Source organism: Suncus etruscus, chromosome 7 (assembly GCF_024139225.1).
Source record: "Suncus etruscus isolate mSunEtr1 chromosome 7, mSunEtr1.pri.cur, whole genome shotgun sequence".
In the NCBI taxonomy this organism is placed as follows: Eukaryota; Metazoa; Chordata; class Mammalia; order Eulipotyphla; family Soricidae; genus Suncus; species Suncus etruscus.
In genome coordinates, this window is record NC_064854.1 from 95,339,236 (window position 1) to 95,351,456 (window position 12,221).

General features: G+C 43.5%; 1 protein-coding gene across 2 annotated transcripts in view; it reads right to left on the reverse strand.

Moving 5' to 3' along the window:
• SPECC1 (sperm antigen with calponin homology and coiled-coil domains 1) overlaps positions 1-12,221 on the reverse strand; it is a 305,354-nt gene that overhangs the window by 213,765 nt on the left and 79,368 nt on the right. For both annotated transcript variants that reach the window (XM_049776822.1, XM_049776824.1), the window contains exon 3: positions 2,505-2,643. In XM_049776822.1, coding sequence (XP_049632779.1) covers positions 2,505-2,643 — 139 coding nt within the window. The remainder of the gene's footprint in view (positions 1-2,504; positions 2,644-12,221) is intronic.

The following is a 12,221-nucleotide window of genomic DNA, read 5'->3' on the forward strand; positions in this document are numbered from 1 at the left end:
GGAGGCAGGATGGGAGTGGTTGTGGAAGGACAATTCGGTGGTGGGAATTCCCCTGATTCAATGTAAATATGTACCTGGAATATTGCTGTGAACAATATGTAAGCCACTATAATTAAAATAAAAATTATATTAAAAAAATAAAGAGGTTGGGGCCTTGCACATGGTTGACTCAGGTCAATCCTGGTATCCCATATAGTCACCTGAGAGTACCAGGTATAATTCTGATTGCAGAGCCAAGAATAACCCCTGAACAACACCAGGTGTGGCCTGGAAACCAAACCCAACCTGAAAATAAGAAAACTGTGGTTTATATCTCATGGTAATTTTTTGGTTTTGGGCCACACCCGGCGTTGCTCAGGGGTTACTCCTGACTGTCTGCTCAGAAATCGCTCCTAGCAGGCACGGGGTACCATATTGGAACACCGGGATTCGAACCAACCACCTTTGGTCCTGGATCGGCTGCTTGCAAGGCAAACGCCGCTGTGCTATCTCTCCGGGCCCTCATGGTAATTTTTAAAAAATTAAAAAACTTCTTTCAAAGCTGGGGGATGAGTTTCAAATGATAAGATCTCATCTACTACATGCATAAAGCCCCGGGTTCAATCCCCAGCACCCTGTGGCTCTCTCAAGCACTGCTAGGAGTGGTCCCATGACAATAAAAAGAAACTATAAAATTGAGGGGAGGACCGGAGAAATAGAATGGAGGTAGGGCATTTGCCTTGCATGCAGAAGGATGGTGGTTCAAATCCCGGGATCCCATATGGTCCCCCAAGCATGCCAGGAGTGATTTCTGCCTGCCAGGGGCGATTCCTGAGTGTAGAGCTGGGAGTAACACCTGAGTGTTACCAGGTGTAGCCCCCAAACCCCCCAAAAAATTATTTTAAAAAAACTCTATTGATTGATTGTTTTTTGGGCCACACTCAGTGGTCCTCAGGGGTCGCTCCTGGTCCTGCACTCAGAAATCGCCCCTGGCAGGCTGGGAGACGATATAGGATCCCAGGAATCAAACCAGGCTGGCCATATGCAAGGCCAACTGATCCTATTTTCAGAAAATTCTAATCACTTTACTAGACATGCATTATACTAACTACATAAAATTATTTTTTCTCTCTTTTTTTTTTTTTTTTTTTTGGTTTTGGGTCACACCCGGCAGTGCTCAGGGGTTACTCCTGGCTGTCTGCTCAGAAATAGCTCCTGGCAGGCACAGGGGACCATATGGGACACCGGGATTTTAACCAAACACCTTTGGTCCTGGATCGGCTGCTTGCAAGGCAAATACCGCTGTGCTATCTCTCCAGGCCTTCCGGGCCCCATATTTTTTTGTTTTTTTTTTTTTTTGTTTTTTTTTTTGTTTGTTTGTTTGTTTTTGGGCCACACCCGTTTGACGCTCAGGGGTTACTCCTGGCTATGAGCTCAGAAATCGCCCCTGGCTTGGGGAGACCATATGGGACACCGGGGGATCGAACCGAGGTCCGTCCTACGCTAGCGCTTGTAAGGCTTACCTTACCTCTAGCGCCACCTTCCCGGCCCAAGGGCCCCATATTTTTAAAAAGAATTTTAAAAGTCAAATGTGACTGTTTCATATGAAATTAGTTTTATTGTAATATAAATCATGAATTAACTATTATAATATAACATCCCTATTATAAATCAATAACAACATATAGTACCTTTCTTATATACATGCACAAAAATATTAAATATATTCTTTGATAGTAAATTAAAATATTAAGTATATTCTTATGCCCAGAACTCAATTATAATGATCTTTCTTCTTTTTTTTTTTCATCTTATTTGTTTTTGTTTGTTTGTTTTTTGTTTTTGTTTTTGGGTCACACCCGGCGGTGCTCAGGGGTTACTCCTGGCTGTCTGCTCAGAAATAGCTCCTGGCAGGAACAGGGGACCATATGGGACACCGGGATTCGAACCAACCACCTTTGGTCCTGGATCAGCTGCTTGTAAGGCAAACGCCGCTGTGCTATCTCTCCGGGCCCCAATTATAATGATCAAAAAAAAAAAAAAAACTTATTCTGTTTCTCAAGCAACTAGTAATATCAAGTTCAAAAGTTCTAGTGACCACTGCCACCTAAGCAGCCTGAGAAGCCTTAGATAATGAGTTTGCCACAGGCTCCAGGGTGAGAGCAGTATACTCCAGTCTTTAAAAGACCATGAGTTCATTCATTCATGCACATTTCCATGAAGACAGCCCCAGCACAGAAACTATCCTGTTTGGAATTCAAAAGGACCAAACACACACAATGTGAGAAAACTGGGGACAGAGGAAGCACATCACACCTTGTTAGCTGTCCCCTTGAGAATTCCCCTCCCTTAGGGCAGAAAGTTTCATTGCTTAAAGGTTCCTGGCCCAGGAAGTATTTGCTCAATACAGATCTGATGAGGGAAGTGCTCACTGTGCTTTAAAATACATTGATAGGCACAAGATGAGCCTGGTTCTCTATCTGAGCCTTTCCTGCATGGGACCTTCCCACCTGGGGCCTCCCTACCTGGGTTGCTCCTCAGACGGCTCTCACTGAGCTCAGAGATGGCTCCAGAGGTGGACGTTTTCTTCAGTCGGGCTACTCCAGAAGTAGTGGAGGTGCCTCCTGGTTTGTTGAGCATGTCCTCACTGCTGGCCCTCTTGAGCTAAGAGGAGAGAGAGAGGAGAAAAGATGGTAAAAGATATTTTCAGTGAGGAGAGCTAGGAACCTAAAAGCCAATGGAGCACAATTAAGGGCCATTGCCCAGCAGTTAAGGTGCAGCAAGGCACTCTGAGTGGCAGAATGATAATGAAAATGCTTGACAGCCTGTTGTGGGAAGAAGAAAAACTTCCATGACTGTTTCAAAAACTATTTTAAGACTGTGGGTGGTCATCATCCATCCTGTCCCACTTCAAATTCCTGGGAAATTTTTAAAAGAAATGTACAAGAACTGAAGAGATGGAGAGAGTTCAAATTTAAGAACATCTGATGGCTTATACAAAGCCCTGAATTTAATCTCTATTACTATATGCCCCTCAAAGCACCAAGTAGGGTGAGCCTACTAGAATATGAACACCAATGGTCCTGAGCAACAAAACCACCAGCCCACACCATTAGGTAAGGTGAAGCTCCACAAAGAATGGATCCAGAAACTTCAAGCATACTGCTAGAGTGACTCCTATTTTTAAAAGGGACCAGGGCCGAGTGACAGTACAGTGGGTAGGGTACTTGCCTTGTATGTGGCTAACCCAGGTTCAACCCCTGCACAGAAACCTGAGCCTGCCAGGAGTGATCTCTGGGCACAGAGCCAGGGGCAAGCCATGAGTATTGTTAAGTGTGGTCAAAAACCCAAAAAAGGAAAAACACAACAACAACAACAACCAAAGGGAAGGAAAGACATAGGCTGGAGAAAGAGTGGGTAGGGCTCTTGCCTTGCATACTTGCATACTAGCTAATCTAGGTTTGATCCTAGCACCCAATATGGTCACCAAGCCCACCAGGAGTAATCACTTGCAGAGCCAGGAGCAATCCCTGGGCACTTCCAGGTATGATTCCCAAACAAAAAACAAACTAAAAAAATAAGGGCCCGGAGAGATAGCACAGCGGCATTTGCCTTGCAATCAGCCGATCCAGGACCTAAGGTGGTTGGTTCGAATCCCAGTGTCCCATATGGTCCCCCGTGCCTGCCAGGAGCTATTTCTGAGTAGACAGCCAGGAGTCACCCCTGAGCACCGCTGGGTGTGGCCCAAAAACCAAAAAAAAAAACCCTAAAAAAAATAAAAGGAAGGAAAGGGGACTTAATAAAAGTAAGTTAAAACATCCTGGATAAGTAGCTCAATGAACTGGAATACATGTTTTGCAGGTAGGAGGCCCAGATTCAATTATGAACATTGTATGGTTGTCTGAACATCACCAGTAGCAATTCCTAAGCTCTCAAATAGGAGTAGCCCCTAAGCACAAGGGTGCAACCCAAACCCAAAACTCATCACTAAATTAATGAATGAAAAGGTCAATGATAAAATTTAGCAGTAGAACACTTGCCTTGGATGTGTGAGACTTTGAATTCTTTCCCTGACACTACATACTCAAAATAATTAATCAGAAAATATGTCTGGAGGAATTGAGGGAAGATATACAAACCATCTGAATAGATACCAGGAGCTCATTGTACAGCACCCTATACATGAGCTCAAAAGATTATACACGTTTACAGGAAAGAGACTTTTCATGGGGCTTTGCTTCTGCCACTATTCTATTGGGACAGGAAGAGCACAGAAGCCCTCCTTTAAAGTGGCAGAGCATATATCTAGCGCATGTGAGATGCTGAGTTTGGTCTCTGCACCATCTATGTTATATCCCAGCACTTCTCAGAGAGGCCTCAATCCCCTAAGATATACTGTATGTAACCCTGATGAAAGAAGGGAGGAAGGAAGGAAGGAAGGAAGGAAGGAAGGAAGGAAGGAAGGAAGGAAGGAAGGAAGGAAGGAAGGAAGGAAGGAAGGAAGGAAGGAAGGAAGGAAGGAAGAAGGAAGGAAGGAAGGAAGGAAGGAAGGAAGGAAGGAAGGAAGGAAGGAAGGAAGGAAGGAAGGAAGGAAGGAAGGAAGGAAGGAAGGAAGGAAGGAAGGAAGGAAGGAAGGAAGAAAGAAAGAAAGAAAGAAAGAAAGAAAGAAAGAAAGAAAGAAAGAAAGAAAGGAAGAAAGAAAGAAAGAAAGAAAGAAAGAAAGAAAGAAAGGAAGAAAGGAAGGAAGGAAGGAAGGAAGGGGAAGTTATAACTTAGAGAAAACCCTAATTTTATCTTTGTAAATGTTAAACTATTTTTCAGTTTTCTCAACTATTATGACAAAATATACATAATATAAAATTTCTCATTCTAAGAAATTACAATTCAGTAACATTAAGTACATATACAATGTGGTACCATCATGTGTTTCTATAACTTTTCCATCATCTCAAACTAAACTCTATTCATTAAACAGCTTTGATAGCCTATTTTCTTTTGGGGGGGGGGTTACACCCGGCAGTGCTCAGGGGTTACTCCTGGCTCCATGCTCAGAAATAGCTCCTGGCAGGCTCAGGGGACCATATGGGATGCCGGGATTCGAACCACCATCCTTCTGCATGAAAGGCAAACACCTTACCTCCATGCTATCTCTCCGGCCCCATAGTCTATTTTATAAGAGAGGGAAGATGGTAATGATTTTAATATTAACCAATCAATACTGGTCAAGATCTTTAAAAAAAATTAGGGGCCAGAGAGATAGCACAGCAGTAGGGCATTTGCCTTACACACGGCTGACCCAGGACAGATGTTGGTTTGAATCCCAGCATCCCAATATGGTCCCCCATGCCTGCCAGGAGTGCTTTCTGAGTGCAGAGCCACGAGTAACCCCTGAGCATCACAGGGTGTGATCCAAAAACCAAAAAACAGAGAAACAAACAAAAAACACAAAACTCTTCCAAAAATATCCTTAATTTTTAAGAACAAGTGACTAATATTGAAAGGATGGTTCACATGCATTTTCCATTAGTAGATAAAAACATCATCACATTATCTGCCCAATAGCAAAGATTCCTCATTAATCAACAGAAGTACATGTGATGGGAGTAGATGAAGAAGTCATGTCATTGCCTTTCTTTTAGTCCACATACTTGTTCTCTTCTTCCTATCCCAGAGTAAGAGGGTTCCTGTATTCTGTTTGGCCCTCCAAACTATCAGTTAACCAGGGAATGAATATTTAGTACGAAATAACAATAGCTTAAAATATCAGAAACTTTTCCACCCTAGGATTAAAGTCATTATTCACTGCCTAGTAGCACGCCTAGGTGCCTTCCTGGATCCCCAAAGGAAAAGCAATTCTGATTTCAGTCTTGAAAAATTCCCTAGATAATACCTTAAATGAAAAAGGGAAGTCGCTGTAGTTAAGGGAATTCTTAACTCAATAATGCAAATGATATGTGCTTAATTCTGCTTTCTTTGCTTCTCCAACACTAGAAAAATACATAAATTTGATGCAAAGCGCATACGTAACCAATTCTACAGGAAAGGTCAGAGTAAAGACTTGTTTTGCAAACTTAAAAAGGAAATCCAAGACATAAGGGAATAGCCACTGAGGCCAGAACTAAAGCTGCCTCCCACATTCCCTGCACAGTATCCCCTTCATCTCACTTCAGCCCCCAAGGCACAGCACTGGAGGGGGGAGCTAGTCCCTACCCCATTTTCCCGAAGAGCCTGGTTCTTAGAAAGATGTCATCAGAAGGCAACAGAGAACAGAAGTTGGCAAGCAATGAGAAGACTCCCCTCTGGGGGCAGGAAGATTGCCTGGCACAGTCTTAAAAGTGGTATCAGAGATGAGGAGATTCACAATGGAGTGAGAGCAGTAGCAGAAATGAAGAGGAATGCCCAGATGGCCACTGCCTCAGGCTCAGGGCTGGAGAATTTTATTAAATTGTTTTTAACTAATGCTAAAGGGGAATTCCAGACTTGAGAACAAGAAAAAAGTAGGCCTGAAAAGCAGGGGTCTGGGAAAGGAGAGGAATGTCAGGCAGTCAGACAGGCTTTTACATAGGCTCAGGAGTTGGAACATGATAAAGGGGGAGCATAGCAAGCTGTGAGCTCCTCCTTATCACAGAGCCTCCACCAGGCCCATGGTTTCCTGAGTTCTGCTCTCTACTATCCCACAAACTATGATCCAATTAAACATCTGTTGAAAGCCCACTGTTACTGGGCATCCATGGGCACGTTTTATATGGATGTCAAAACACAGCATGAATGTCCTGCCCTTTCAGACTTAACCAACACAGAAGCTGGCTCCAGTATAACTATGTGACACACCATGACTGTACTCAAGTAGTAGAAAAACAAAAAACTGCTAAAGCACAGAAAAGAGTGGGTAGTCAGGAGACCTCCCAGGAACTGACTGGAGTACCATTAGTGTGTGAACACGGCCATAAGAAGGGGTTGTGGCAATGCTCCCAAAAGCAGGAGGCAAAAGAAAGTTCTCCATAAGATGAGGTGAAGGGCTTTGATACATTTTGGCTAATGCCCATGTGACTACTTCCTCCAAAACTATTCCTTGTTTCCCTTCCTATTTAATATACAAGACAAAACAAAACAAAACACTTTGTTCTTAACATATCTCATTTTATATCAGACATCCTTGCTAAGTGCTTGGGACACGTAGCGTAATATGTTCTCAATGAGACGATAGTGTTCTAAACCTAGGCATGAATCCATCTTTTGTTCTGCTTGTATAAAATAAGTTGGGCCACTAATAGGGTTTGTCAGTCGTACCATAGACTACTTCCATGTCCTTTATTCAGTCCTTTATTCAGTGGGTTGCCTCCAGGTCTTGGTACAAAAATTCCCATAATTAGGTTCATCAGGCTTAGATGGGCATCCTGGAAAAGCAACTGGAACATAGAGGCCTGGGGACTTTCTAACTACACAGGGGAAAAATAAAAGATTCCAGGAGCTAGAGAGCATTGATAATGTATTTGGACTTGATTGGGCAGGTACCAGGAACATCCATGTGTTTGAAGCCAAGTAAGATCCTCTCCCCTTCCACCCAGCAGGCCAAAGGAGACATACAGGCATGAGGGTTCATGGAGAAGACTAGTGGAGATAGAAAGTAAAGACTCCATCTGAGAAGAGGCTTCAATTAGGGCAAAGTTGGGCCAGAGAGATATACAGTGGGTAGGGCATTTTCCTTGCAAGCATCTGATCCCATATGATTCCCAGAGCACCACCAGGAATGATCCCTGAGTACAAACAATTGTGCCCCACCCTCAGCACACACAGAGAAAAAGGTCAAGTTGAGTTTTTGTTTTGAAGATGGGTATGAGAAACTCATTTTGAGGTTCTAGCATTTAACTTTTAGTACAAGTGAAGAGCAAAATGGTGACATAGGTACTTGGCAGAAACCATGGGTTTTTAGAGGGGTTTTTTTCCCTATTTTGAGGTTCTAGCTTTTAACTTTTAGTACAAGTGAAGAGCAAAATGGTGACATAGGTACTTGGCAGAAACCATGGGTTTTTAGAGGTTTTTTTCCCCTATGTATTTCTTCTGATTTGAGCCACAATCCTATAATGCACATGAAAAACAGATTTGCAAACTCATTCAAGGCAAAATGAGTGAACCCAACTGGGTTTTAAACCCAGGACTGTGTTTCTAAGGCAATACCACCCATCCCTGGAAGACCATTGGGAACCAGAAGTTTTGTTTTCCCAGTTGCAACCAACATGTCTGCTTCCTCTTGACTCCTTTAGAGTCCCAATCTGTGTGATAAATAGATCTGAATCTACCCTTTGAGGCAAAAGGATAAATAAATCAGGCACATTCCAGCATGAAATCTTTTTAGCCCAAAGCTAGGGAAATCTGGGTTGAACAGCAGAGCTTCCGGCCCTTAGTTTCCTGCCCCTTCCATGAGGAATTCAATCTGAGAAAGTCTGTTGCTTAGAATCTTTCCTAGGAGGCAGGGACCTATGGACAACAAACCTACTCTCTGAATACTGCAAAGCAAACATCTAAAGCTACTCTTACTCTAACACAAAATTTTTGGATGCAACATCAAATATAGAAAGCTACTAGTCTCAATTACTAATTCTTGTTCTTTCTCTATTCATGCTGCATTTTTGGCTTTGTTTTCCTGGTCATCAAATGCAGCTTCAGTACCATTTGAGATTTCTGGTTCATTATAACAGATCCTTCTGAAGGCTAGGCACATCGGTGCTGCTTTGATATGTTTAATAAGTATTTTCACTAACTGTTTCACTGATATTTAAGATGTTAAACACCTGCACATGAAAGCCCACAAAAGGAAAAACTTTAAGTGGCTTGCAGATTAAAGTAACTAAGAAATTCCTCTAAATTCCACAAAGATGGGGAGAAATCCAAAACTCTAAAATCATTACAAATAACATAATCCTGTCTTTGAAGGTAGATAACACGGAAGTGCAATGGTTTTCAAACTTGAGCAGGCATTAGAATACGGGAAAGGGTTTATTAAAATGTAGACACTGCCTCACAACTCCACTGCTTCCCTAAGGTCTGGGGAAGGACCTAAGATTTTGCTTTCCTAGCAGCTGTTTACTGTTGGCCCAGAAACCACAAGCTTTGAGAACCAAAGCCTAAGAGAAGAACCCTAAAACAATTTTGGGCCCGGAGAGATAGTACAGCAGCGTTTGCCTTGCAAGCAGCCAATCCAGGATCAAAGGTGGTTGGTTCGAATCCCGGTGTCCCATATGGTCCCCGAGCCTGGCTATGCGCTCAGAAGTCGCTCCCGGCTTGGGGGACCATATGGGACACCGGGGGATCGAACCGAGGTCCATCCAAGGCTAACACAGGCAAGGCAGGCACCTTACCTCTAGCGCCACCGCCCGGCCCCCACCAGGAGCTATTTCTGAGCAGACAGCCAGAAGTAACCCCTGAGCACCGCCAGGTGTGGCCCAAAAACAAAAACAAAAAAACAGTTTTATACCTGTGGATATGCACCTGTCCTGCATAGTAGTCTATGGACCAGCAGCTGTAAGCAAGGTGGTAGATAGACCAGTGGGGTTTTTTTTTTTTTTTTGGTTTTTGGGCCACACCCGGTGACGCTCAGGGGTTACTCCTGGCTATGCGCTCAGAAGTCGCTCCTGGCTTGGGGGACCATATGGGACGCCGGGGGATCGAACCGCGGTCCGTCCTAGGCTAGCACAGGCAAGGCAGGCACCTTACCTCCAGCGCCACCGCCCGGCCCCAGACCAGTGGGTTTTAAACCTTTCAACACCTAAAGACCAGTATTACTCCACAGACTGGTGGTTGAAGAGTACTGGTTTAGAGTAGTAATTTCCAAGGAAACCTAAAATAAGCTACATTCCTGAGTTTATATACCTCATAGTTACATTAAATAAGTAAAACAAACTATATATATATATTTTTTTTTGGTTTTTTGGGCCACACCCGTTTGATGCTCAGGGGTTACTCCTGGCTAAGCGCTCAGAAATCGCACCTGGTTTGGGAGGACCATATGGGACGCCGGGGGATTGAACCGCGGTCCTTCCTTGGCTAGCGCTTGCAAGGCAGACACCTTACCTCTAGCACTACTTCACCGGCCACACAAACTATATTTTAAGAATGTATTTTTTGGGGCCAGGATCTGAGGGACCCAGGCAGAGGAGAGATCAATGACTGTTGAAAGGAATGGAGATATATACCAAGCCATTACTGGCAGCTTCAAGGATTGCTTTTTATTCTGAGAGCAGAAAGAGAGAGCTGCGAGAATTTAGTAGTGAAGTAACATGATTTATATGTTAAGGGGCCCACTTTGAGGCTGGGAAGATAGTCCGAGTGGCAGAACACATTTCTACCTTGTGTGAGACACTGAGTTTGATCCCCAGAACTTCTTGCCATCCCCTCTCCACCCAATCATTAAACAATCAGGCCTACAATGTGGACTGCCCACTGCTGTATGTGGCTCTACTATATGAAAGGACCAGTCTGACTTATGTTGAGAATAGAAGGTATGATGCGAAGACAAAAGCAAGGATCATTTGGGAACCCATTCAGGGACAGCAACTTGCATGACCTAGACAGTTTAGGGGAGGCAGTGGGGCTTTCCTGGAGCACAGATGATAGAATGTGAGAAAAGGAGAGTTGACAAATGCACCAGCAATATAATATGCCACCATTTCCTTTTCATAGGCACTCTGAAAAAGGGGAAATATTATGCACAGAAACAAGCTCTTATCTACTAGAGATAAGAACCCATACACTTTATAATATGGGGCACCTCTCACCCTGAACTAGTGTCATGTGGACCCAACTTAGACTCTATGTGATCGGAGAGAGAACGTCCAACCCAGAACCCCAGATCACAGATGTAGAACTGACACAGCTCCCTGCAATAGCACAAGGAACCAAACTCCCCCCTAGGAAATTTCCAATACCTCTCTGGCACCAACTTGCACTAGTTTTGATATGACAGCCTGACTTGAGGAAACGGCAATAACTTGATCTAAGAGCAGGTTGCCCTATCTCATCACCTAACAGTAAGATGAAATCAGAAGACATGTCATCTTTTGCTCTATACAAAAACCAAAATCGCTAACTACAGAAGACTGACTTTGACAATTATGACTGGCAGAACTTAGCCTGGGACCAAAAAGAAAGATCCTAGCCTAAGCTTTGGCCTAGGATTTGTACAAAAACCAAGATCTCTAATTCCAGATGTCTGAATTAGACAACTGTGACTAAGCAGAACTTCTGAAACCATAAAGACTCTATTCTAGGGTTTGTCCTAGATATGAGCAAAAACCAAGACTACTAATTACAGAAGACTGATTACTACAACAGTGATAAAACAGAACTTCTAGAACTGTAAAGACTATCCTAGCCTTTGTCCTATGACCTGTGCAAATACCAAGATCTTTAGCTACAGGGGCCTGGAAGGTGGCGCTAGAGGTAAGGTGTCTGCCTTGCAAGCACTAGCGTAGGACAGTCAGCGGTTTGATCCCCCGGCATCCCATGTGGTCCCCCCAAGCCAGGGGCGATTTCTGAGCGCATAGCCAGGAGTAACCCCTGAGCGTCAAAGGGGTGTGGCCAAAAAAAAAAGTTTCCTGGCATATAAAAAGACCTTGGGGTGTGAAAACAAGCATGTATGGAGCCTGTAGTTGTTCCCATGGCAGTATGCTTCAAGGGTAGAGAAACCCTGTATCTAGTAGGCTAAGGGAATTCCCTTTCTAATTTCCCCAATACTTACTGTGCCTATGCAAAAAAAAAAAAAAAAAAAAAAAAAAGAGGCACAAAATATTGCCACACCAGCCTCCTTCCTTTGTTTTGTTGTTTTTTTCTCTTTTTCCTCTTTTTATTTATTTTTTCTTTTTCTTCTCTTTTCTATTTTTTTCTTTCTTTTTTTAAAATTAAAAAAAATTTTTTTTGGTTTTTGGGCTACACCTGGTGATGGTCAGGGATTATTCCTGGCTATGTGCTCAGAAATCACTCCTGGCTTGGGGGACCACATGGGAAACCAAAGATTGAACATCCTAGGCTAGTGCAGGCAAGGCAGACGCCATAGTGCTTGTGCCACCGCTCTGGCCCCTCTTACTTAAAAAAAAATTTTTTTTCTTGGTTTTTGGGTCACACTCGGCAGTGCTCAGGGGTTACTCCTGGCTCTATGCTCAGAAATTGCTCCTGTAGGCTCAGGGGACCATATGGGATGCCAGGATTTGAACCACCGACCTTCTGCATGCAAGGTAAATGCCTTT